This window comes from Pituophis catenifer, unplaced genomic scaffold (genome assembly GCF_029215685.1).
Source record: "Pituophis catenifer annectens isolate HBS135680 unplaced genomic scaffold, rPitCat1.0.hap2 SCAF_2, whole genome shotgun sequence".
In the NCBI taxonomy this organism is placed as follows: Eukaryota; Metazoa; Chordata; class Lepidosauria; order Squamata; family Colubridae; genus Pituophis; species Pituophis catenifer.
The window spans coordinates 276,700,621-276,728,163 of NW_027256882.1; the positions used below are offsets into that span (position 1 = coordinate 276,700,621).

Below are 27,543 nucleotides of genomic sequence, written 5' to 3' on the forward strand. Positions count from 1 at the left end.
AAAAAGGGACATTTAGACAGGGACGGAGAGTTGGAAGGGATCTTGTAGGTCATCTAGTCCACCCTCCCCCCAAGCAGGAGACCCTACACCATTTCTGACAGAGGCAGTCCAGTCTCCCCTTGAAAGCCTCCAGCCATGAAGCTCCCAGAACTTCTGAAGGCAACTTCTGTTCCATGGGTTGATTGCTCTCACTGTTAGAAGGGAAGGGTGAGGGAGCGCCCTCACAGGGGATAGGAAGGAGAGGAGCGCTTTGCACATGCACAGAGACCGTCTCGGGTGCCCAGGCTTCGCCCACCGAGAGGCACGGCGTTCCTCCCCCACGCCCCCCGCGGCCCCAATTGCCCTCTGGGTTAAACTCGGGGCTTACAGGAGACCAGGAGCGGCTGGTCCAAGAGGCGGCGACGGCAGCTCCGTTGCCATTGGTGGGCCGCGCCGGCCTTAAAGTCCACGCCACTCGCCTGGGCTGCTGAAGCGGCGAAAAGATGGTTTGCTCAGCGCGGCTCCCCCTCGCCCGTTTGCCCCGCTTCTTGGCCGGGAAGAGGGCCGGCACGGCGCGGGCCCTCCCCGGGAGAGGTAAGTGGAGGCAGCCGGGAAGGAGCCCTCCGGAGACGCTCTTTCGCTCGCTCGGCGAGAGGAGTGTCAGCGTTTACCCGAGGATGGTGACCGCCGTGCCTCTGAGCATGTCCAGAGTGCACTTGCAGTCGCAAAGAGCAGGATGCTCTCCCACAGCCCCAGAGGGGCGCGTCTTGTCTCGATCCGCTCCCCTTTCATTCAAACAGGAGAAGCCGCAAAAGTGCTTTCTGAAACGGCGGTCGCACCTCCAAACTTTCTTTCTTTCTTTCTTTCTTTCTTTCTTTCTTTCTTTCTTTCTTTCTTTCTTTCTTTCTTCCTTCCTCCCTTCCTCCCTCCCTCCCTCCCTCCCTTTCTTCTTTCTTTCTTTCTTTTCTTCCTTCCTTCTTTCTTTCTTTCCTTCCTTCTTTCTTTCTTTCTTTCCTTCTTTCCCTTCCTTTCTTTCTTCCTTCCTTCTTCCCTCCCTCTCTCCCTCCCTTCTTTATTTCTTTCCTTTCTTCCTTCTTTCTCTTTCTTTCTTTCTTTCTCTCTCTCCTTCCATCCTTCCTTTCTCTCTCCCTCCCTCCCTCCTTCCTTCCTATTAATCACAAGTATTAAGTATATATGGTATATATACACAATACAGTATATGCACATACAGTATTATGCTAATAATACTATATGTGTATATTTTTTTATTTTTAATTTGTATATACTGTGTATATACATACTGTATATACTTTATATACATACATACATACATACATACATACATACATACATGTGTGTGTGTGTGTGTGTGTGTGTGTGTTTTCTTTTCTTAGACCTTTATGTGTATTTCTCTTTAGCCAGGTTCTTCCTAAGTAAACCAAGATTTTTATGCAGCCCTAGTTCAGTGAAATCACAATCCACTAGTTTCTAGGCTTTTTTCAGGCAGCCAGCAAGCACCCTGCTGCCCATTGGGAGACTACATTGGGAGAATACAGTATATAATGTGAGTGAAAGATCGGGCGGAGGCTGGGGGAGTGGGAACAGAATGAGAAGGGGTGGGAGCACCCACTCCCTCCTCCTGCGCTCTACCCAGGTCACGAGTGTCGTGGGAAGGCGAGAACACATATGCGACTTTGCGCCTGTGATTTAGGGAATTCAGCATGGGGCAAAATTACAACATGGTAACCCCCCACTCCTGTTCGCGTTGCGCTTTTCCTAACTGGCACCTCAGAATCCACTCACTGCCGTCAGTGTGTCCGACCTTATTTACTTGGAAATCAATGCATTAGGATGCGATTCAGTGCCTGCCCCAACACAGGGAGAGCTTGATCTTTTGCATGAGATTAGGCCTAGTATGGGGGAAGTGCAGGATTTTTCTTCTAAGCGTCAGAGAGGGGTGAGATTCAAGAATTGGCGGGTGGGTGAGGCTTGGATCCCAGCCCCCACTCCCTTACTGAGGACCGTGGAGAAAGAGTGGATTCACTCAAAAGCCACCGTCCTAATGCAACCCGGTGCATTTAGGAGGTCAATGTTTTTCAAACTTGGCAACTTTAAAGATGGGTGGACTTCATCCTGGCTGAGGAACTCTGGGAGTTGAAGTCCACAAGTCTTAAAAGTTGCCAAGGTTGGAGACCCCTGCACTAGCAAGAACCCAGCAAAGGCAGTCCGCGGGCCAAATGTAGCTGAACTCTTGCTGAACTGGCCCTCCCGGGGTTTCCCCATTGGCATCGCCTTGCTCCTCCCTTGGGCTACAACTTGGACTTCGAGCCCCAAACAAGTGGAATTGAGGTCAGCCACTGACTCTCGAGCGAGCCTCCTAAACTTGTTGACCTGCAGTTGGAGGAGAAAGAACAGCCCCAAGCCATTAAATTATTTTACTTGAATGAACATTGGAATTTGTTGGGCAGCCTTGCCCTTCAGGGTTTAGTGACCAAGGTTTAGCAAACATGTTTCCTGATGTTTTGCCAGCAATTAACATCTTCAGAAACAAAGGGATCTGCTATGCAGATCACAGGCAATAGAGCAGGCACTGACTGGCCTGCTGGCTTTATAGCCACTTCTGATTGGTCTTTACCCAAGCTGGTTTCTGATTAGTGCACATTGGCGAGGGCTGGTGTCTCCCATTGAAACATCAAGTAATCTGTTCTCTACACCGGGGTCCGCTAAGCCTTAAAGCCAAAACTGCCAAACAGATACCAGTCTTAAAAGCCTAGATCAACATTGGCATCTGATTGACTCTCTCCTTCCTTGGGACAGATTCTGGGCTATGCCCAGCACAGGAAATGTTTCATGACCTTTGATGTTATGTCAATATATAATATAATTAGAATAGAAATAGAAATAGAAATAGAAATAGAATAGAATAAGAAAGAATAGAATAGAATAGAATAGAATAGAATAGAATAGAATAGAATAGGAAGAAGAAGAAGAAGAAGAAGAAGAAGAAGAAGAAGAAGAAGAAGAAGAAGAAGAAGAAGAAGAAGAAGAAGAAGAGGAGGAGGAGGAAGAGGAATTAGAAATAATAGAATAGAATAGAATATTAATTAGAATTAAAATGAGAATGAGAAATAATAGAATAGAATTAGAATTAGAATAATTAGACATATTAAAATAGAATAGAATAAAAATTAGAATTAGAATAAGAATAATTAGAAATAATAGAACAGAATATTAATTAGAATGAGAATGAGAATGAGAAATAACAGAAAAGAATAAGAATTAGAATTAGAAGAGTTAGAAACAATAGAATTAGAATAGAATAGAATTAGAACAGAATAGAATAGAATAGAAGAAGAAGAAGAAATAGAATAGAAGAAGAATGAGAAATAATAGAATAGAATTTGAATAAGAATAAGAATTAGAAATAATCGAATTGAATAGAAGAGGAATAAGAAATAATAGAATATTGTGCGTAGGCCAATCTAGCAGCTGTAATTATATGTATTGTTAAATGATTCTTTTCACAATATTGGAAAGAACCCAGCCACCAGAAGAACTTATAATTAGGAAAATACTGGAGTGCGCAGATTTGACCAAATTAACCCATGAAATAAACGATGATGAGAATTCAGAATACTATACCGTATGGGGAAGGTGGTATCAATGGATGAAGGATAAAGTGAAAGGAAGAGAAAAAGGTGTGTTAAATAAAAGCAAAAAGTAGCCTAAATTACACCAGGTATATATTTTGTACATATGTGTAAACACTGCATATCCGATATTAATGGAAATGTTAATTTATATATGTTTATAAATTCAATAAAATTTCTAAAAAAAAAGAAATAATAGAATAGAATAGAATTAGAATAAGAAGAATTAGAAATAATAGAATAGAATAAGAATTAGAATTAGAAGGGTTAGATAGAACAGAACAGAACAGAACAGAACAGAACAGAACAGAACAGAACAGAACAGAACAGAACAAGGGTAGGTGTGGAAAGCCAACTGGTGCAGTCGCTCTTTTTTCTCTCTCTTCCGGGATGCTTTTACCAGTTTTAGCTAACTTGTAAGTGAAATCAAGACCCCTTGGAGCAAGATAACTTCCTATGATCTATAAATTCTATACGGACAGGCTGGTGTAGCTTTCTTTACACAGTGATGATGGTTAAACTTTGCTTTTTCCCAGAATGGTTTTTTACTTTGTTAGAGCAACCAAATAATAAAAAAAAAGACTTGGGGGAATCAAGAATTCTAGCCAACATTAGTGAAGGAGACTATGAGCACCTTTGTGTCAATAGATACAATTTGCCTCTCTCAATATGCTTTCCTGACACGATAGACACGCTACAATTCCTATTCTTTCTGACCTGCAAGGAACAGAATATTCATGCCGGTGAGGATGATGGGATCCAATACATTTGGAAGGTGTGAGGGTGGAGCAGAGGATGTCCAATGAAACCCCACTAAGCACATGATATGAAAATTGTTCCTGAAGGATGGAGGTGGACTTAACTCCGGGATTTCCTTTGTCTATCTTCCAAAAAACCCAGAGCTCAGATTTCTTTAAGAATTCTGTTCAGTTTCCCCTCCTGACCCATGAAGTGCAATTTCAGCTGCATTCACCAAATTCAAGATGACATTTCATCCATTACGGGCAATGCCTTTGCCATAAAAGGTGAAAATGATATGCTATGAAATTAAATTACATTCCAGATAGATGGCTGTTGGGATGGCCTTTGATAAGCGTATTAATCTGAATTTTCTTTTGTTAGAGGTGCATCAGTATCAAGAATTGAAAAACTCTTCCTGCCTCCTACCAAAAATGCCTCCATGTGCCTTTGTGCCTGAGAAGTATGATGTAAGCATATGGTAGTCTTGGTTATTATGTATGATTGGGATCATTGATGCCAATGGGAACTAAATGCAATGGATCAAACCAAGCAGCTGGCAGAGTGGTTAGAATGCAGTATTGCAGGCTGACTCTGCCCACAGCCTAGAGTTCGATCCTGAAAGACTCAAGGTTGTCTTGGCCTTCCATCCCTCTGAGGTTGGTAAAATGAGGACCCAGATTGTTGGGGGGCAATAGGCTGACTTTGTAAACTGCTCAGAGAGTGCTGTTAAGCACTACAAGGTGGTAGTTGAGTCTCGGTGCTATTGCTACTGCTATTATGGTACAGAAAGTTGGATAAGACTGTAGCTCAGGAATTGGGCACATGTGATAACTAGCAGATCTTTCGTCTTATCTGTGCCATCTTGCAGAAGAGATGGGAGTATTCCTGCCAGAAATCCTAAACAATCACTGCCACTTAATGTTCATCAGGTTAGACCAGTGTTTCTTAACTTTGGCAACTTTAATAGCAATAGCAATAGCAATAGCACGTAGACTTATATACTGCTTCATAGTGCTTTTACAGTCCTCTCTAAGCGGTTTACAGAGTCAGCCTATTGCCCCCAACAATCTGGGTCCTCATTTTACTGACCTCAGAAGGATGTAAAGCTGAGTCAACCTTGAGCCGGTGAGATTTGAACTGCTGAACTGCAGCTAGCAGTCAGCTGAAGTAGCCTGCAGTGCTGCACTCTAACCACTGCACCATCTCAGCTTTAAGATGTGTGGACCTCAACTCCCAGAATTCCCTAGCCAACTAGTTTTCTCTGGACATGTTTTAATTTATCCAAGTCTGTCCTAGAAACAGAAGTCTAAAACACAAAATCCTCTGTGCAGTCTGACAGATTCAGAATGGAAAGGAAGAACAGTTTCTTCTGGATACCAAATGGGCTGGGTTCACACATCAGACATAGCACCCCCACACCCAGGGTGGAACTGGTTCGGACCGATTCGCCCGGACCGGTTCGCCCGATCCTATAGCGATGGAGGCGGGTGGTTTGGAGAACCGGTAGCAAAAATCCGTGCCCCCCCCCCATTGCCCAGCTGAGCCACGCAATCATCAGAGGCTTTTTTTAATTTTTAAAAGCATTTTTACTACAACCTCTTTGGCTGAAACAATGCTTTTAAAAGTTAAAAAAAAAAGCCTCTGATGATCGTGTGGCTCAGCTGGGATCATCAGAGGCTTTTAAAAGCATTTTTTCTACAACCTCTTCGGTTGAAGAGGTTATAGAAAAAATGTTTTTAAAAGGAAAAAAAAACCTCTGCGATCAGGCAAGTCAGCTGGGATCGTCAGAGGCTTTAAAAGCATTTTTTTTACAACCTCTTCAGCCGAAGAGGTAGAAAAAATGGTTTTAAAAGTAAAAAATAAAAAAAAAGTTAGCCACACCCACTCAGTCATATTACCCCACCACCACCAAGCCACGCCCACAGAACCGGTAGTAACAAATTTTACATTTCACCACTGCCCCCATCCCAAAGAAAAGAAAATCTAAGATTAAAATTAAGCAATCCTAATATGTTATTTGAATATAGCTGCTTGGTCTTTATGTGATCCGATGTTGTGCTGAGATTCACAAAACATACTTTATTTTTAATGTTTTGCAATCTATAGTCCTATCCTTATGAACAAATGCTGAGGATTCGCCAAGAGAATGTGTTCCCATCCCTGTACACTTATTATAAGAAACCACTCCTGATCCATCAAGGACACATGCAGTGGCTGTTTGACTTTGAAGGACGAAGATACCTTGATTTCTTTGGTGGAATCATTACTGTCAATGTTGGTCACTGCCATCCGTAAGTAAGCTTTTAACACCCAAGCGGACATGCAAGGATTGGCATGGCTGAATTCCATTAGCAGTGTGTGCCGGTTGCAAAGAACATTCTTTTTCTTCGGTTGCTATTGGCTTCAGGGGTGAAACGCTCCCGGTTTGGACCGGATCACCCGATCTGGTAGTGATGGCGGCGGGTGGTTCGGAGAACCAGTAGCAAAAATCCCTGTGCCCCCCCCACACCATGCCCAGCTGAGCTGCACGATCATTAGAGGCTTTTTTTTTTTTTACTTTTAAAAGCATTTTTTCTACAACCTCTTCCAACGAAAAAATGCTTTTAAAAGTAAAAAAAAAAGCCTCTGATGATCGCGCGGCTCAGCTGGGATCGTCAGAGGTTTTTCAAAGCATTTTTTTCTGCAACCTCTTGGCTGAAAACCGAAGAGGTTGTAGAAAAAATGCTTTTAAAAGCCTCTGATGATCCCAGCTGAGCCGCACGATCATCAGAGGCTTTTTTTTTTTAACTTTTAAAAGCATTGTTTCAGCCAAAGAGGTTGTAGTAAAAATGCTTTTAAAAATTAAAAAAAGGTGGTTTAAAAAATGCTTTGAAAAGTCTCTGACGATCCCAGCTGAGTTGCCTGATCGGCAGAGGCTTTTCAAAGCATTAGAAAAAATGCTTTGAAAAGTTAAAAAAAAAAGTTGGCCACGCCCACCCAGTCACATTACCCCCCCCCCACCAAGCCACGCCCACAGAACCGGTAGTAACAAATTTTACATTTCATCCCTGATTGGCTTACCTTCTCTGACATCATCCCAAGAGTGCTTTTTCCAAATGGCAACTGGTTTTTTTCCTTGAAAACATTTAGCTTCTCATCCAGAAAGCTCCTTTAGTTGTTCTTTGAAAGGTTTTCAAAGAAAGAAAAACAAGAAAGTCCAGTTGCCTTTTGGGAAAAAAAAACACCTTTGGGACAACCAAAACTTGGATGATTGAGAATCTCCATAGACTTCTCTGACGTCACAGCTGCTTTGAACAGGCATAATCCTTATTTAATTGGACTTAAGAGCAGAGAGAATAGCCGTGGTGATGTTTTATTTATTTATTGAAAGATATTGCACTTCTGAAAGCGTTCCTGTGTAATGTTTCATTTTCTAGTAACCTAGGATTGTTTCCATTTCTGTAAATTATGCAGCATCTTAGTTCACTGTTATTATTTTTTTTAAAAAAAATACAGCCTGCCCACTAGTTAAAAAAAAATAATCTTGTGACTGGTGAAGTTTCAGGATAAAAGCAAAAAAAACCCCAGTAACACTACATACATGCATTTTTATTTATCCAACATTTCCTTTTGGGTAAACATTATGCAAGGCATAGAAAGCGACCCAGGAGTAGTAAACAAAATAAATTAAAAACAGGAGGGAAAAGAAAATGAACTTTAATTTCATTTCATTTACCCGAGCATCATTCCCTAAAATTTTCCACATTTCTCAGCCTGAGAAACCAAACTTGCTTTCTATACAACCACACACGGATTCATATAATGCCTTTCATGTAATTCACATTATATCTTCAGTTCAGCCACACAGTGTTTATAATAAGACGGACAGATAATCACGTAGCGTATCAAGAGGAAACAGTTTTCAGATTTTAGGTCCCAGATGTGAGAATGGAAGGTCAATCATCAAAAAGCAGGAACTAACCAAATGTGGCCTCTGGGAAAAGGGAGTTCAAAGACAGACCACCGCAAGAGATGCTGTGGCCTAGAGGTGAAGCTTTTGCCTCACAATCAGGAGGTTGTGAGTTCGATCCTAAGGAGAGGCAGATGTAGGGTCTCTTGCTTGGGCAGGGGGTTGAACTAGATGACCTGCAAGGTCCCTTCCAGTGGTGGTTCTAACCGGCTTTACTACCGGTTCTCTTCGTGCACGCGTTTCGTGCACGATCGCCTCTTCATGCAAGTGCTTCACTGGGCTAAAAAAGAAGAAATAAAAAGTAAGAATAACGTGGGGGCGGGCGGGAGGGCCCAGCTCCCGAACAAAGAGAACCAGTTCGGTGATGTCATATCGTCACCGCTACCGGCTTGGCCGAACAGGGCTGAACCGGGAGGAACCCACCACTGGTCCTTTCCAACTCTGTTAATCTGTAAATGAAGTTCCTGATGGATTTTTCCTCAGCTATGGGACAATACCACCATTCCCCCAGACCTTAATCTTCCATACCAGGAGAGATGTTTATTCAAGTCTTAGCCTCCTAATTAAGGACCAACATTGCCACAAATGAGATTGGAAGTGCCTTTTTTTTTTTCCTAATGAATCCAGGAAGGTAACAGCAGCAGCTCAGAAACAGCTCGGCCGCCTGGGACACATAAGCAACGTCTACTTGCATCCAGGAATCCAAGAATATGCCGAGAAACTGACTTCGCGGCTTCCTGGCTCCTTAAAGGTGTGTCAGGTTGGGCATCTTCAGGATTTGGGGTGGGTGCAGGTTGTGAATGTCATTTATGTAGAGGGAAAAGCAACTGGGTTCTCATATCGAAATTGGATAACTTAGTTCATGAGTTATGGTGACAGTCGGAGAGTTGGAGCCGTGGAAAATGCAAAATATATTAGACATGATAGAAAATATTTGTAGCTTGGGTGGTAGATGTTGGGGGTGGGTTTGTTCACCGAGCTTGCTGTTTAGCTTCCAAATGTTCAAGGATGCTAGGTGACATCCTTAGTGGGACTTTGGTTGAAGCATTTTATGAGCCGTGGTGGCGCAGTGGTTAGAGTGCAGTACTGCAGGCTACATCTGCTGTCTGCTGGCTGCCTTCAATTTGGCAGTTCAAATCTCACCTCAGCCTACCACCCTTCCGAGGTCGGTAAAATGAGGACCCAGATTGTTGGGGGCAAGAGGCTGACTCTGTAAACCGCTTAGAGAGAGCTGTAAAGCACTGTGAAGTGGTATATAAGTCTAAGTGCTATTGCTATTTCAGTTCTCTACTTTTATTGATCTTATGTGTTTAGTGGGTCATGTGACTGGCTGGTCATGCCATGTGACTGGCTGATCATTATGTGTGAAGGTCACTAAGTGAAGAGGTTATCAGTGCCATCGTTGGTTGGTCGCTTGATTGATATGGCTCCTTAATCTAGCTCCAAGTCAACATTTGACAGATCCATCGGTTGAATACCAGGCTTCAATGAATTCATGCATGTGGCATGTGGTGGCATTTTTGTTCCGGACCTTCACACATAATGATTAGCCAGTCACATGGCATATCACATGGCATGACCAGCTGGTCACATGACCCACCAACCACACGAGATCAATAAAAGCAGAGAAGAAATGAAACAAGACGCTTCAAACAAAGTCACGCAGAAGATGTCATCTAGTCTGGTGATGAAATGTTCGGAAGCTTGCCTGACTTGCCTGATCGGCAGAGGCTTTTTTTCCTTTTAAAAACATTTTTTCTATAACCTCTTCGGCCAAAGAGGTTGTAGAAAAAATGCTTTTAAAAGCCTTTGACCATCCCAGCTGAGCCGCGCAATCATCAGAGGCTTTTTTTTTTCACTTTTAAAAGCATTTTTTCGGCCAAAGAGGTTGTAGAAAAAACGCTTTTAAAAATTAAAAAAAAGCCTCTGATGATTGAGAGGCTCAGCTGGGCAATTGGGAGGGGCATGGATTTTTGCTACCGGTTCTCCCTACCACCCGCCTCCATCGCTACTGGATCGGGTGATCCTGTCCAAACCGGGAGCATTTCACCCCTGCTTATAACCATTGCAACATTCCCAGGGTCACTTGATCAAAATCCAGATGTTTGGCCACTGGCTCATATTTAAGGTAATAATTGCAGTGTCCTGGGGTCATATGATCATGTTTGTGACCTTCTAACAAGCAAAGTTAATGTGAAGCCAGTTTCACTTTGCAACCAGATTACTAAAGTTTAACAAGAAAAGTCATGAAATGAGACAAAACTCACTTAACAACTGTCTTGCTTAGCAGCAGATATTTTGGGCTCAATTGTGGTTGTAAGTTGAGGACTACCTGTACAATAACTTTGCATTGCACCAGGTTTGATTGGTAATTGTGCATCAGTTTAGATATGTGGCAGCTTCGGTCTCTTCTCTAACAATGTATTTTCGTCACAATCTTTGTCATAGGTAGTCTATCTGACTAATAGTGGTACTGAAGCCAACGATCTGGCATTGTTAATAGCAAGAGTTTTCACCCGCAACAATGACGTCATTTCTTTGAGGTAATTCTCTTCTGTGCAATTGTGATTTATTTATTCTCTTCAGTGGCTTCTCTGTTCTCTCTAGCAGATCTCCCATAAACGGCTTGTAGATATTCATGCCAAAGAATTTCTATCCCACAACCTTCTTCTAATCAAAACTTTTTCCTGAGCTGCTATAAATCCCTTTTTAATATAATAAATATTAAATGTTATTTGATTCTGCATTGTTTTTCTACTACCTGGCCTTTCTTATACTAAACAGATCATTGGTAAATAATTCAAATTTATTTATTTAGTGTATGGCAATGGTACATTAGCCAGGAGACTACAGTATTTATATAGTAATATAATATATATATATATTAGTCTGTTTGGTTCACCTGCCCGCACTATCCAGAAGTGCACTACATGAGATAAACTAGTTCCACACTCAAAATGGCAACAGCGGTTTTCAGTGTCATCTGGGGCTTTTTTCCTCCACTGATGTCACCTCGCATTCAGGCATTGCCTTGGGCAGGTCCGGCACCAGTTGGATTCATACTTCTGTATGGAGTGCCTTATTTTTCCCACCGAAGTGGTAACTATTTATCTACTTGCATGTAACATGCTTTTGAACTGCTAGGTTGGTGGAAGCTGAGTCAAGCGGTGGGAGCTCATCTACCCTGTTTTCCCCAAAATAAGACATCCCCTGATAATAAGCCCAATCGGGCTTTTGAGCGCATGGCAATAAGGCCAAGCGCTTATTTCAAGGTTCAGAAAAATATAAGACAGAGTCTTATTTTCGGGGAAACACGGTAGTTACATGGTGCTAGGGCTCGAACTGCCAGAGCACAGATCTTCTCCAGTGTCTTTAAGCCACGGAACCATTGCGCCTCTCAATAATTCAAAATATGTAGTCTAATATGAAAGCTAATAATGAGGAAATATATGAAGTAGCCTTATGAAATATCTGTTCAAATATTCATATTTTCCTAAGACCAATGTTGGAATAAAGGCATGCAATCATGCCTGACCTGCTCCAAAATATATGAGATCAATAAATCTGGTACAATTTTAGCAATATCACCCATAACTCTTATAACTTATCAACATTCTCGTGAAAAATCTGAGGAAATCTAGTGCAGTATTACCATCTGTAATTTTATATCAGCTTTGGAAAACTGAGGGCAACATATATGGGTACCTTGACAGTCGTGAGTGCTGAATTGGCAATTCCTGCTCTAGACCACTTAAAAAGAACTGATAATGATCTGGTCCATCCTCCATTAAAGATATGAAAAGAAGCCACTACCCAGGTGTACAGTCTAAACTAAAACAGTGTCTGTAATGGACAGAGCAAATCCTGTCCATTACATGATTCAAGTTTCATTGAATCAACTAACTGGTCCTCAAACTGGATATTCAAAACGAATTAGGAAAACTTTCATGAACTAAACCCGCTATTAGGAATGCAAACTTTTACCGGGAAATAGTAACTTCCCTTCTTTATATTGTTCTTGAAATCCCCTTCTAATCCACTTCTAGAAGATTTCCTAGCCTTCCTAAAAACACATTTGATTGATTTGGAGGCACATATTTGATATGCCAATTGCATCGGTCCACTGGCAGAAGGAAACCATTGGATACAGAAGGAAGTCAAGAAGAGAGGATGTTTTAATAAAGAAGAGTTGCCAAGAGCAGGCTACTCGACAAAAACATATTCCACTGAACAGGAGTTCTTTGCAAGGGTGAAATCCAGCAGGTTCTGACAGGTTCTGGAGAACCGGCAGCGGAAATTTTGAACAGTTCGGAGAACCGGCAAATACCACCTCTGGCTGGCCCCAGAGAGGGGTGGGAATGGAGATTTTGCATTTGTTAAGGAATAACCCTTGAGTAGCAAGGGTGTGCACATGAAAGCGGTTGAGAGTAGTTATGAATAAGCCCAGTCACCACACAGATACATTGAGTCGTATTATAGTTTACACAGTCCAATAAACAAAGTCTTCATACCAGTCATATTAACCATACACAGTAAACAGATCTTCTAGCGTTGCAAACAACAAGACAGTAAGCCGGATAGAGATATCAGAGAGCAAGAACAACAAAGAGAACAAGCCATGTTTCTAGCTCCCTCTTAAGGACATTGGGCAATAGAGCTAACCAATCAGTACACAGTATGATGCAATACAGCAGTCTTAAAAGTTATACAATGCAATACAATATAATGCAAACATACTGTCAAGTTTCGAGGTCATCTCAAATAAATTGCATTTCAAACAATGTCTTTGAAGAAAACTCCCATTTATTAAGCACGACATCCTAAATCCGAATCCATCACAGCCAACACCGACTTCCAGACCCAAAACCCTCCCTTTCCGTTCCCCACTCCCCTGCACTCATTGGCCATCTTCCAAGTCACTCTACCCCTAATCTACTGCTCCAGCTCAAAGGAATTTCCCCCCTCCCCTCCCATCTCCTAGGGGATATTATCTCCAGGGAAAATAAGTAGGTGAAAAGTCAAACATCCCTTTCCAGACGCCTCCGCTTCTCCTTCTTATGTCAGCACTAGAGTAAATGCAGCTTGAAGTGCTGACATATACATTGATGGTTTATATATTGCCAACCCAACAAGTTAGATAATAGTCATATTCTTAACAGCAATATCCTTCCCCCAGGAGTGGGGAGGGAATGGAAATTTTGCAGTATCCTTCTCCTGCCATGCCCACCAAGCCACACCCACAGAACCGGTAGTAAAAAAAAATTGGATTTCACCACTGGTTCTTTGAGTGTCAGAAATGTGTCATTTTTCTTTGCAGTTAACACAACTTCTGAGATTCTAAATATCTAGAAATATTAGCAGAGAAATTAATCACCCTAAGGTTGAAAAGATGCTGGTTTTCTTTCTGCAGGGGCGGCTACCATGGAGGTAGTACCTATGCTATGGGCATCACAGCCATTGGAAAGTACAAACATGGTGTTGCCAACGGAGCCAACTGCCACTCGGTAAGTACCTTATTTTGTTTTGGGGGGCAGGATGTGTTTTTGGAACATTTTGGACATATTCCTGACTGGTGTTAGTATTGCTGGTACAGATAATTCTCAACTAACGACCACAACTGAGACCAAAATTTCTGATGCTAAGCAAGATCGTCGTTAAGTGAGTTTTGCCCCATTTTATGACCTTTTTTGCCACAGCTGTTAAGTGAATTTGGCTTCCCTATTGACTTTGCTTGTCGGAAGGATTGCAAAAGGTGATCATGTGACCTGGGGGGGTCACTGCACCCCTCATAAATATGAGCCAGTTGCCAAGCTTCTGAATCTTGATCATGTGACCATGGTGATGTTGCAATGGTTGTAAGTGTGAAAAACATTCATAAGTCACTTTTGTTCAGTGCCATTGTAACGAACTGTTGTAAGTCAAGGACTCTCTGCATTGGATCTTATCTGCTTTGGTATTACTATTCAATCATGAAGAATGAAAAGAGAGTCCAGTTTTCAAGAAGTTGTGCAGATTGATGCTAAACGCAACAAGAAGTGTCTTCTTGTCACTTGGTGGGCTATTCCTATTGCCACGTCGAGCAAAATAGCTGGGTTTGAAATGAATTGACTCAAGTATTTTGTTGATTCATGAGCCAGATCAAAATCTGCATTTTTAAAAAAGGGCTATAGAAAAGTACTTTAATAGAATTCTCTCCTGACTTGGATGAAATATTGGGGTCTTCATCAACCTCACTTTCCTTATTTATGTTCTTCTTGGGATACCATAGGCCAGGGGTCAGCAACCTGGAGCCGCATGTAGCTCTTTCATCCCTCTGCTGCGGCTCCCTGTTGCTGGTCGGCTCCACAATTGATAGGGCTTTCAGTTAGGACAGGTAGAGGAAAAAGGACGCCGTGCTAGGAGGGAGACTCTATGGTGGGGGAACCGGACTTCTGGTCGGCTCCAGAATTGGAATGGGGGGCTTCCAGTTAGGACGTTTGTGGCTCTTTGAGTGTTTAAAGTTGCCGACCCCTGCCATAGGCTGACCTTCCTTTTTGCTCATCTCGTCAGTCTATCTTGCCTTGTGATCCCAAGTTGAATTGTCTAAAGCAGGGGTATCAAATTCAATTTCATTGAGGGCTGCATCAGGGTTGTGTTTGACCTCGGGGGGCGGGGGGGGGGGGCGAGGTGTGTGTGGCCAAGGTGGATATGGCCAGCTCGACGTCACTTATACTGGAGGCACCTGTGGTGGCCAAATGCTAAGGCAGGACTTCCCTCAGATCCTCCTTCCCTCTCATTATAATCCCCTTCCTTCCTTCCTTCCTTCCTTCCTTCCTTCCTTCCTTCCTTCCTTCCTTCCTTCCTTCCTTCCTTCCTTCCTTCCTTCCTTTTTTCCCTTTTCTTCTTTTTCCTTCCCTCTTCATTCTCCTTTCTTCTTCCTTCCCCTCTTTCCTTATTTTTCCTTCCTTGCTCCCTTCCCATCTTTCCTTCTTTGTCTTTCCTCTTTCCCTTTCTCCTTTCCTGTCCCTTCTTGGATATTCAAATGCAAAAGTGGAAACATTTCTCCTTTTGTTTTGTTTTTACTTTGTTTTGCTAGCTCTCTGCCAGTGAAAACAGAGCCGGCCCCCGAGTTCCATTTTCTCTGGCAGAGGGCTGCAGGAGGCCATTGTGGCTGAAAATGGAGCCTGGGAGGGCTATGCGTGCCCCTCCCAAGATCCGTTTTCACTGGCAGAGGCACAGAGGGCCAGTCCTTTGCTGTTTCCAGGGCAGCCCTGTGGGCCGGATCTAAGCACCCCACGGGCCGCATCCAGACCCCAAGCCTTGAGTTAAGATATCCCTGGCCTAAAGGCTCCAACTCTAATGGGGATGGAATACAGAAGCTTCTTCATGTCATGGTCCATCAACATGGTTAGATGTCCTGCACAAACTATCCATATTTTAAGATGCTATGCATCAGGGGTGGGTGCTATTTTTCAGGTGGCACATTAGAACCAAAGCATGAGTGGGATCAGAAGCAAAAGTGGATATAGCCAGGATTATAGGTGGGCAACTTAAAAAACTTTTAAAAAATCTTTTGAGACTTTTAAAAAGTATTTGAAAATTCTTATTGTGTACTTTGATCCTTTCATTTAATGGTAGCAGTTGTGCCTCCAATGTGGCACCTGGGAGCTATATAATGTTATTAGTATCTAGCAAACTCCCTACTCTAATTTTACACTCTAGATTCCTTAAATGAAAAAAAGAAAATAATCTAGCATATTACAAAGGTAAGAATCAAGTGGAAGCATAATTATATTTCCAACTATCCTGCTGAGCCCAGTAGCATCCATAAAAATGAAACGATAGGTAGTAAAATCCCATATTTTATTTGTCTTCTGATAATGGATGTTTTGCATTTGGCTACACCAACAAGGTTTAAAGTTGGCCAGGTGGGCCTCTCTGATTTTCATGCCGAGAAAACTTGTTTTATAAACAAGGGATTAAATGGTGAGGTCTCTAGGTTCATCTTTATTTCTCTTTGCTATATTAGTTCTGTCTTTTCTTGATGAATTTACTTCTTAAAATTCTAGCACACTCAAGTATGCTATGGTGGAGTAATGACCCACATTGGGTCTGTTGTTTCTTTAGACAATGTTGCCTGACGTTTTCCGTGGTCCCTGGGGAGGAAGCCACTGTCGTGATTCTCCGGTCCAAACTATTCGAAAGTGCTCCTGTTCCTCAGGTTGGTTAGTAAGGAAAATCCTCTTGATTTTTCACAATTCCACATTTATGTGGAATATCATATGCGCTGTCTCTGACGAATTCTTGGCATCACCTAGCATGACAAAGTTCCAAATAGCGCAGTTTTGGAACGTGCTGGAATTTCTAGCATGTATACACTATTGAAACAGTGACGTCTACACTGGCTGGGGCATGTCGTGAGAATGGCTGATGGTCGGATTCTGAAAGATCTCCTGTATGAAGAATTAGTGGAGGGAAAGCGGCTCAGAGGGAGACCACAGCTGCGATATAAGGATATCTGCAAGAGGGACCTAAAGGCCCTGGGAATGGACATTAACAACTGGGAAACCTTGACCTCCAATCGTTCAGCTTGGAGGCCAAAGTCGCAGCATGGCCTTCTCCAATTCGAAGAGACACTTGTTCGGCAGGCTGAGGCAAAGAGGCAGTCCCGGAACCAGCGAAATCTGGGGGCTGGGCAGGGGACAGAATGTATCTTCCCTCAGTGTGGAAGGGATTGCCGCTCTCGAATTGGCCTTTTTACTCACACTAGATGCTGTTTTAGGATCTTTTTCCAGAGCAGGATACCATAGTCTCTTGAGACTGAAGGATGCCAATGATGACATTTATGGCTTTTTACAGGATCCCACAATCATGTGAGCATGATTTAAAACATTTTTTTTTTGCCTGAAACTACATTTACTTCTAGTTTCTGGCAAAAAATGTCCACTGCAGACAATGGATTTGCTTAACTGCAGTGTTCACTTAGCAACCACCTCATTCACTTTACAACCAACACAACAAAGTTGTAAAATTGGGTATGGTCACATGCTGATCCGCTTGACAATCAACGCAACTTACAACTGTAATTCCAGACCCAATTCCAGTCATTACTTCAGGACTACCTATAAGTGTCAGGATGTATTTAATTAGCTCTCCATTGTGGAATCCCTTCCTAACGTTGAGTTGGTGCTGTATATCCATCCTTATTCAACAGAAATTCACTAGGATGAAATTTGTTTTCCCCATGATCGGTCCCTCTCCTGCTTCTCCTGTGTATTTTCCCAATCCCTACCTAGATAGCAATAGCACTTGGATTTATATACCGCTTCACAGTGCTTTAAGCAGTTTACAGAGTCAGCCTATTGCCCCCAAACAATCTGGGTCCTCATTTTACCCACCTCAGAAGGAAGGAAGGCTGAGTCACCCTTGAGCCTGGTGAGATTTGAACTGCCAAATCGCAGTCAGCCGGCAGTCAGCAGAAGTAGCTTGCAGTACTGCACTCTCACCACTGCGCCACCACACAGTGGTGAAGGCAACATCATTTGATTTGGCCAAAAAAGGATGTTAGCAAAATTAACTTCATGCTACATTGAGCTAATTGGGGAAATGCCTTTTGGCATTTTAGGGCCGTGATGTTTCTTACATAAATAATAGCTTTAAAATAATGAGCATGTTGCTCCCCCCATTCTCCCAATACAGGAACCTGCCACGCTAAAGACCAGTACATTGCGCAATTCAAGGACACACTCCAAACTTGTGTTCCAAAAAAAGTTGCTGCTTTTATTGCTGAGCCAATTCAAGTAAGTGGTTTTTTTAAAAAAAAATAGGTTGCAAGGACCTAAAACTTGTCAGTGCTCTTTCCAACACAGTTCAGTTCATACTATGCTTGATTCTTAATGGGTGCAATGGCTCAGTGGTTATAGATCCATGATGGCGAACCTATGGCATGCGTGCCAGAGGTGGCACACAGTGCCCTCTCTGTGGGCACGTGAGCTGTTGCCCCAGTTCAGCTCTGCCGCGCATGTGCGGACGCCTCCTGCTGGCCAGTAGTCTTCAGGTCTCTGCCGTTCATGCGCGGGGGGGCGGGGCACATGCAGTGGGGGCACGTGCACATGCGTGGTGGGCAGAGCACATGGATGCATGCGCATGCATGGGGAGTGGGATGCATTCAGGGGGGCCGTGCGTGCATGCATGGGGGCAGGACACATGAGCGGGGGCCACATGCACATTGGATTTTGGGGGTTCGGGCGTGCTTTGGGCACTCGGTTCAGAAAAGGTTAGACATCACTGTTATAGATGCTGAGCTTGTCAGCTGGAAAGCTGATAGCCAAGGTTTGAGACCCCAGTGCTGCATGACGAGGTGAGCTCCCATTACTGTCTTAGCCTTCTGTGTCTACCTGTGTAGGAGGATTCACACTTTTATTATATGCTCACACTTTCTGCATTCCTGTTCTCCTATCCAGATAATCTACTAATAAAGGAGAATATTTGTAGCTCACGGTTAAAATGAGGGGTCTTTGGCGCTCTCTGAGTGTGCTTATTTTCTTGCAGACATTTCATTCCCCAAACTAGGTAACATCATCAAGACTAGCACTGATGATGTTACCTAGTTTGGGTAATGAAACTTCAGCAAAAAACAGGTAATTGGATGAAAGGAAAATAAATTCAACAGTGCCATCTCCTGGTTGTGTGGAATGAAGTGCATCACTAGGACTAGAGCAATTACGCAAGGTGTAAATGGTGATCACATGATCCCGGATAGTAGAGAAACTACAATTGCAATACTGCATCCAATTCTGGTCATCATGATACAAAAAAGACAATGAGAACTTGGAAAGCGTGCAGAGAAGAGCAAAAGAATGATAATGGGCCTGGAGGCTAAATTTTATGATAAACATTTGTGGGAGCTAGGTATGTCTAGCTGTCAAGTTTCGAGGTCGTCTCGAATAAAATGCATTTCAAACAAAATCTTTGAAGAAAAAACTCCTATTTATTGAGCACGACAACCTAACCTGACTCCAAACGAAGCCAACACTGACTTCCAGCCCCAAAACCCTCCCTTTCTGTTACCCACTCCCCTGCACTCATTGGCCATCTTCCAAATCATTCTACCCCTAATCTACTCCAACTCAAAGGAATTCCCCCCTCCCATCTCATCTCCTCGGAAACATTATCTCCAGGGAAAATAAGTAGGTGAAAAGTCAGCCGTTCCTTTCCAGGCGCCTTCGCTTCTCCTTCTTATGTCAGCACTAGAGTAAATGCAGGTTGAAGTGCTGACACTAGCCTACCGAAGAGAAGGATTGGGGGGACATGATAGCTGTCTCCATAGTACCTGAGGGGCTGTTGAGAGTGGACTGACTTATTGTTTAGGGCGGGTGTCGGCAAACCGTGGCTCCAGAGCCGCATGTGACTCTTTGATCCCTCTCCTGCAGCTCCCTGCTGACCTGGTCATGCAATTGAGAAAGAGAGAAGGGGGAGAGAGAGGGGGAGAGGAGAGAGAAAAGAGAGAGAGCTGGAGGGAGAGAATGAAAGAGAGGGAAAAGAGAGGGAAACAAATGAGAGAGATAAGGGGGAGAGAAAGGAAGAAAGAAAAAGAAAGAAAAAGAAAGGAGAGAGAGGGAGAGGAAAAAGAGAGAAAAACAGAAATGAGAGGGAGGGAGGGGGAGAGGGAGAGGGAAGGGAGGGAGATAGAGAGATCCATTTCCCACAGAAAACACTGGGAACCACAAAACCTGGGTAAGCGTGGCTGCGGGGGTCATGTGACTGGATGGGAGTGATGTTGAGTTGGCCACGCCCACCCAGGTTTTGTGGCTCCCAGTGTTTTCTTTTCTGTGGGAAAGTGGTCCAAATGGCTCTTTGAGTGTTTAAGGTTGCAGATCCCTGGTTTAGGGCATCAGAGATCAGGACATGAAATAATGTGTGGAAGCTTGTCAAGAAGAGATCTAACATAGAAGCTAGGATAACATTTCTGACAGTGAGAGCAATTAATCATTGAATAGGTTGTCTTGAGTTATGGGTGCTCCATCACTGGAGGTTTTCAAAAATAGACTGGATGACCATTTGACTGGGGTGGCATGAGACTCCTGTCTTGAGCAGGCAGTTGGACGAGAAAACCTCCGAGATTCCGTCCAGCCCTATGATTCTGTGTGGAATTTTCTTCCATGAAAGGAAGGTCACCATTTCCTTTGATCCTGTCTGTCTGCTTTCTTCAGGGCGTAAATGGAGCTGTTCAGTTTCCCAAAGGATTCCTAAAAGAGGCTTATCAGTTGGTGCGTGAAAGGGGAGGTCTCTGCATTGCAGACGAGGTAAATACCTGAATGTGACTCCCGCCTCCAGATTTTATGTGCAGCGTTTCTACCAGGACAGCTATTTGAGATATCATTGGCAGAGCAAAAGGCTTGGACTGGCGGGGTCACTGGGATTGGGACTCTACAAAACATTTGAAGAGGACTTTGCAAAACAAGTTAGCCTGAGGGAACTATCCAGTGGTGAAATCTAAAATTTGTTACTACCAGTTCTGTGGGCTAGGGGGGTAATGTGACTGGATGGGTGTGGCCATTTTTTTTTAACTTTTAAAACCATTTTTTCTACAACCTCTTGAGGTTGTAAAAAAATGCTTTCAAAAGGGTCTGACAATCCCAGCTGAGTTGCCTGATCGTCAGAGGGTTTTTAAAAAACCCACTGCCGATCAGGCAACTCAGCTGGGATCGTCAGAGGCATTTAAAAGAAAAAAAAAACTTTTCTCTTTTAAATGGCTCTGACGATCCCAGCTGAGTTGCCTGATTGCCAATCAGGCAACTCAGCTGGGATCGTCAGAGCTTGGATCGTCAGAGGCATTTAAAAGAAAAAAAGCCTCTGATGATCGCGCGGCTCAGATGGGCATGGGGGGGAGGGATTTTTGCTACCGGTTCTCCGAACCACCCGCCTCCATTGCTATCGGATCGGGCAATCCGGTCCAAACCAGGAGCATTTCACCCCTGGAACTATCCCTCCTACAACTAAAGTAGTCGGTGTGTCTTCTAGAAATGAATGGAAAACAAAGACAGAACAAAATTTAAACTTGGGAGAAGTGGGTGGTGTTTTCTCTAAGGACTTTACCATACACAGATTTCAGTTTGGAAGCCACTTCTGTGTAAGAACAGCTGATGAAATACTGGCATGCATGTAGTATATCTGACAGTGAACCCAAAGGTGTTTTTTTTCAAAAGGCAACTGGACTTTCTTGAGATTTTTCCTTTGAAAAGGTTTCATTTCATATCCAAAAAGCTTCTTCAGAACTTCTTCTTCAGAAGAAAAAGCTTCTTTAATGAGAAGCGAAATGTTTTCAAAGAAAAAAACAAAACAAAACCCCACTTGCCTTTGAGGGAGAAAAATACACCTTTGGGATAACCATGACCTGGATGATTGAGAATCTCTTACCAAACCTGACAGTGAACAGACACAATTTCCTATCAGGAAACAATTGCCTTAAAATATAGATGCTACTTACCGTATTTTTCGGAGTATAAGACGTACCTACGTTTTTTGGTGAGGAAAAGAAGAAAAAGAAATATCTCTCTGCCTCTGAGCAATTTTGCCTCGTTGCAGCAAACAGCAAACAGCTTGCTTTACTTTCATTTTCGTTTTTAGCATAGCTTGATTAGCACAAGGGAAAAAAAATCTGCTCCAGCAATTTACCTCTTTGCAGCAAGCAGCAGAGCCTTGTGCAAAACAACTGAGAGCAAATCAGCTGAGAGTCGGGAGGCCGATCCAATCAACTTGTGCTAATTAGGCTGTGCTGAAGCTGAAAGGAGCTGTTTTTTCTTGCTGTTTGCTTGTAAGGCAGTAACTGCTGCGAGGCAGAGGCCGAAGGGTGGGGGCCAGTGGGTGGGCGGGGCTACATTTGGTGTATAAGACACACCTAAATTTTCACCCCCTTTTAGGGGGAAAAAGGTGCGTCTTATACTCTGAAAAATACAGTATATAGAGAAACCCTATAGTAGGTTGTCCAACCTTGGCAACTTTAAGATCCATGGACTTCAACTCCCAGATTTCCCCAGCCGGCCATGCTCTAAACCAGAGGTGTCAAACTCAAGGCCCGCGGGTTGGAAGATTTGGCCTGTGGGGTCACCCTGGAAACAGCGAAGGACCGGTCTGTGGTGCCTCTGCCAGTGAAAACGGAGCTTGGGAGGGCCACAAATAGCCCCCCTGAGCTCCATTTTCACTGGCAGAAGGCTGCAGAAGGCCTGCTGAAAATGGGGCCCAGGGGGTTGCCTGCACCCCCACAAGCTCCATCTTTGCTGGCAGAGGGCCATGCCCACCCCACCCCATCCACGCCTACCCGGCCCCCAAAGTCAAACACGAGCCTGATGTGGCCCTCAATGAAATCGAGTTTGATACCCCTGCTCCAAACCTTTTTAAAGCACCTTTTCTTTGCTCCCTGAAGGTTCAGACTGGATTTGGTCGAACGGGCAGCCATTTCTGGGGATTTCAAGGACACGGTGTCGTTCCAGACATAGTTACCATGGCCAAAGGAATTGGTAACGGCTTTCCCATGGCAGCAGTTGTGACTACAGCGGGTAAGAACTGCTTGAACAACCTTTTCACACACAAGGTCTGGGGGTGCAGGTGAGGCCACATAGGAGGTGCAATCACATCAAAGTGAAAGAAAGGTCGGGTAATTCTCTGTTGTTTTTCTGGGTTGGAGAGGAATTTTGAGCTTTTTTTCCCCAACAATGTTATACGTTCCTTAAGGCTATGTTCCTGCTTCAAAATGGCAGGATACCATTCCACAGTTTTCCACCATCATTTTCCCAGAGATCTGGAGGGCTATGAAAAAGAATTTTGGTTGCATGTTATCCTTGACCTTAGCATGTACACTCATTATTATTATTTTAAAGTTTTTTATTAGTAGTTCAAAATTAAAAACATTGGACATAGATATGACATCACTGGTTCCAAGCATCTTCCATTAATACATAATATACTAATGATAATACAATAATATATTCCTTACACCTTATACGTTATTTATAGTGTAATAATAATAATTTATACCTTATTCCTATACAATTATATATATCTATACCTACATATATCTATCTATACAATTCGCATACATATTTATCTATAATAACATATATAATTCTAGTCTAACACTACACATTTGTCTCGGCTATCCTCCCTTTATCTAATCATTCATAGAATTTTGCCCAGATTTTATAGTATAATGTTTTGCTTTCATCCTTGAGTTCCAAGGTGAATCTATCCATTTCTGCGCAGTTTTTTTTAAAAAATTTGATTTATATGTCGCCCTTCTCCGGAGACTCAGGGCGGCTTACAGTGCGTTAAGCAATAGCCTTCATACTTTTGTATATTTATACAAAGTCAGCTTATTGCCCCCACAAACTGGGTCCTCAATTTACCTACCTTAGAAAGGATGGAAGGCTGAGGCAACCTTGAGCCTGGCAAGATTCGAACTTACTTTAATTGCAGACAGCTGGTGTTAAATTACAATGCCTTGTCTGCAGAGCTATCCAGTATTTTTAGTAGTATTTCCTCTTCGGTTGGGGTATCTTTCTCTTTCCACTTGTGCGCAAAGGCTATCTGTGCCGCTATAAGTATATGCAGTAGTAGATAATTTACCGGTATGTCTTTCTTGTATTTGCCCTCTGTCATTCCCAAAAGGAAAAATCCCAGTTTGACTTCTATGTTTATTAACAAAATTTCTTCCAACCAACTTTTTATCAGATTCCAATATTTCTTTGCCTTTGGGCATGTACACTTATTATTACTGAACACGCATGAGAGAATAAATTTTGCTGGATGAGTAGAATTTTATCTCATATAGAGAAAAATCACAAGCAAACACTCCGAATGGACTCTATTAATTGGTCACTGACTCTAATTCTTATTCTGTCTCTCTCTTGTTCGTTTTCCCTTTCCTGCCCGTGTCTCAGCTGGGGTTTATAAAAATGCTGTCACTACAATGTTCTGTTAATAGGATAAACCGAACTGCGATTCATGTATGCTTATGAAATAATTGTGTTATTCTTTAAGGGTTACCGTATGACTTTATCATAACAGATGTAATCTCCAGTCAACAGCAGCTGGCCCGCAATATAATCGTACACTTTTCTTCCATTATGTTCCACCTGCCTATTTTAAATTAAAATAAATGTTTCAAAGATGCTATCAGTTTTTATTCCACTCTCAATCAACAGAAACTAAACCCCAAAGCCCCTATTCTATTAAATTTTCATATTTCTAGGAAGCAGCCAGTCATAAATTTTATAATCATAAGTTTAAAATGCAAAGAGTAGGCAAATATAGTTGAATGACTGGGAATCTCCACAGACATGGTTGAATGATGTTATTCTGATCACCATGGAATTGTTAACGTCTTTTTCGTTTTTGCAACTGCCTCAAGTCAGGGGTATGAAAATGAACTGGTAGAATTGCAGTGATTAATTGTCAAATAATAATGTGATACTGTAGTTTTTTGGATACCTTGACTGGAAAAAAAATAAATGAATTACTTTTTAATGCAATCTGGCTTGCTTCTGGTTTTGCAGTGTAAACAAATCTAGTTCAAATGCATAATTCAGCCTATTAATTCAGGTGAATTGAATGAATGAATGACTTTGCATTAGACGATGGGCACCTGTCTCTGGTATTTGCCTAAACCAAAGAAACCTTTAGATAAAAATCATTTTAAGTGGAAAGGGCTTTGACTGCATACAAACGTACTGTCAGTCTGACCCACTGAATATTGAGAGCACAGGTTCACAAACAATCTTCTGAGTCACTATGGTTAACACTGAGGTTCCAATTACAGTTAGTCCTCAACTTACAACTGAAGTTGGGACCAGAATTTCCATTGCGAAACAAAGAGGTTGTTAACCGAATTGCATCCAATTTTACGACCTTTATTGCCACAGTTATTAAGCAGATCTCTGCAGTTGTTAAATGAATCCTACAGTCTTTAAGCAAATCCGGTTTCTCCCTGTTGACTTTGCTTGTTGGAAGCAAGCTGGGAAGATTTCAGACAATTACTTGTCCCTGGGACACTGCAACCATCATACTATGGTCTTGTTCTGACCTGGCTCCCCAAACACGACAAACCCGCTATAGTTGAAGCAATGATTCCTTTATTAGGAGTGCCAGCAGCCCGAGCAAAAGGTTTCTCTTTCACAGCAAGCTAACAAGTCAGTCCAGCAGGGAGATGAATAGTTGTCTGCCACATCTATTCATCTCTGCCCCCTGCCTTTTATCCCCAGAGCTAGGATGGGGCTTCGCTAGCAGCAGTGGCTCTTCCATCCCAAGGATCAGCCCACAGATTTCCACTGCTCTCCTCTCTTCTTCGCATCTCTGCATCAGGCACAGCTGTTCCTCCTTTTCCTCATCAGCCACCTCCAGACCTGGGGGCTGTTGACTCTCCATCTGAGGGCTGACGGACGGCCCAGACTCCACCTCTGTCTCTCTCTCTCTCTCTCTGACAATTCCATTCCCTCTTCCCTCTCGGAGTTCTCAGGTTGCCTTAATGTTGACCCTGACTTCCATTCTTCCTCCTCATCTTATTCGGCTGCTGGAGGGGCTGGCGGCCAACCCTCCACAACAGGTCTGATCATTAATATGCATCTCAACATTTACAATATCTGTAAATATATATGCCAGTTGCCAAACACCCAAATTTTGATCTTATGATTGTGAGAAAGCTGCCGTGTTTGTAAGGGTGAGGATCTCTTGTAAATCACGAATGGTTGTAAATCAAGGACTACCTGCATTGTAAATGCAGGTCTCTCTTTTTATGTTTCTTCCAGCTGCTGATCTCTTTAATGAATGGCTTTACAGCTTCATTTATTAATACTGATATGTTTTGGTTTTAGAAATTGCACACAGTTTGACAGACAACCTCCACTTCAACACATTTGGAGGCAATCCGGTGGCTTGTGCAGTTGGATCTGCAGTTCTGGATGTAAGAAAATGTTTGCATTGGTTTTCAGATATATTATTATTTATGAGCGTTGACAAAATTGCTTTCCACCCCCACCCCTTAAATTAAGGAACTTTTGGTTCCCAAAAGGATGGCTTGTTGTGCCTTAATGCATGCACATTTAGTCACCTTGGCTAGAGAGTATTCATTTCTAGCAAAACGATTTATTTTCAAACATAACTTACCTCTCTGTTTAAATGCAGAGAAAGCAAAGGCAGACTGAAGGTTTCCATTCATATTCTGTCCCCACTACATGTTAGTCTGTGTGCAGCTCAACATGCAGCTAAACCCATCTATCCTCCAATAAAACAGACCGTGTGCATAGATCTGAATGCTTTATTGAAAGAACAGGATATGGTGAAACTGGGGGAAAATAGGGATACATACAATGAGAACCAAATACAAGATAGACAGTCTTAAATTACTGCTGAACATAATAATGAATAAATACAAGCAATTTAAATCTCACCAGAGATGCTGTGTGTGTGGGATGTGGGTTTGTCCTTGGATGACCATGTGCCACAGATGAAGATGGATTCTTCTTTGTGCTTCTGCCTTCTCCAAACGTTAAAGGAAATGGAGTCTGGCTTCCCAGAGTGCCCTTGGTTTGAGAGTGCTGGCTGATGGGTAAAATGGGTTGGGTCAGCTTCAAAAAATATACTTGGTATTTGTCTCTCTGGCCACTAGATGGGGCTAGAGAGCAACAACAGTATATAAAGATTGTATGTTAGGGCATAGTTGTCCCTCTGGCCACTAGATGGGGCTAGAGAGCAACAACAGTATATAAAAGTTGCTGGCACATGACAATTCATGTAATAAGCACTTAAAATATGGATTCCATGTAGATAGATTAATGCAGATTATTTATCTATTGCAAATTCCAGTGAAATTAATGGGATGTTACACATATGTAGAGAGCCAGTTTGATGTGATGATTAAGGCATCAGGCCAGAAACTGGGAGAGGGTGAGTTCTAGTACCACTTTGGGCGTGAAGCCAGCTGGGTGACCTTGGGCCAATCTCTTTCTCTCAGCCTGGGAAGGAGGCAAAGGTCAACCACTTTTGAAAAACCTTGCCAAGAAAACTGCAGGGATTTGTCCAGTTTCCAAGAATCGAACGCAGTGGAACAGGAGGAAAAAAAATATGCATGTATAATTTCCACTATATTCGACAGCAAGAAAGTTACATATTCTCCATATTGCCAGGGATATTTGCAAAATATTGAGACCAGTATTTTGGGTGGTTGAAGCTCTACACCCTTTTTAATGTGGG

The 27,543-nt window shown here is 42.7% G+C and overlaps 1 protein-coding gene across 1 annotated transcript in view; it reads left to right on the forward strand.

The window, feature by feature from the left end:
* The first annotated feature begins 482 nt into the window (after nt 1-482).
* Nucleotides 483-27,543, forward strand: part of AGXT2 (alanine--glyoxylate aminotransferase 2) — a 35,489-nt gene continuing 8,428 nt past the window's right edge. The window contains exons 1-11 of the mRNA XM_070935952.1: nt 483-573; nt 4,752-4,837; nt 6,477-6,661; nt 8,947-9,070; nt 10,768-10,862; nt 13,730-13,823; nt 16,426-16,519; nt 17,998-18,098; nt 20,511-20,603; nt 22,724-22,856; nt 26,166-26,254. Of these exons, the coding sequence (XP_070792053.1) occupies nt 483-573; nt 4,752-4,837; nt 6,477-6,661; nt 8,947-9,070; nt 10,768-10,862; nt 13,730-13,823; nt 16,426-16,519; nt 17,998-18,098; nt 20,511-20,603; nt 22,724-22,856; nt 26,166-26,254 (1,185 nt within the window). The remainder of the gene's footprint in view (nt 574-4,751; nt 4,838-6,476; nt 6,662-8,946; nt 9,071-10,767; nt 10,863-13,729; nt 13,824-16,425; nt 16,520-17,997; nt 18,099-20,510; nt 20,604-22,723; nt 22,857-26,165; nt 26,255-27,543) is intronic.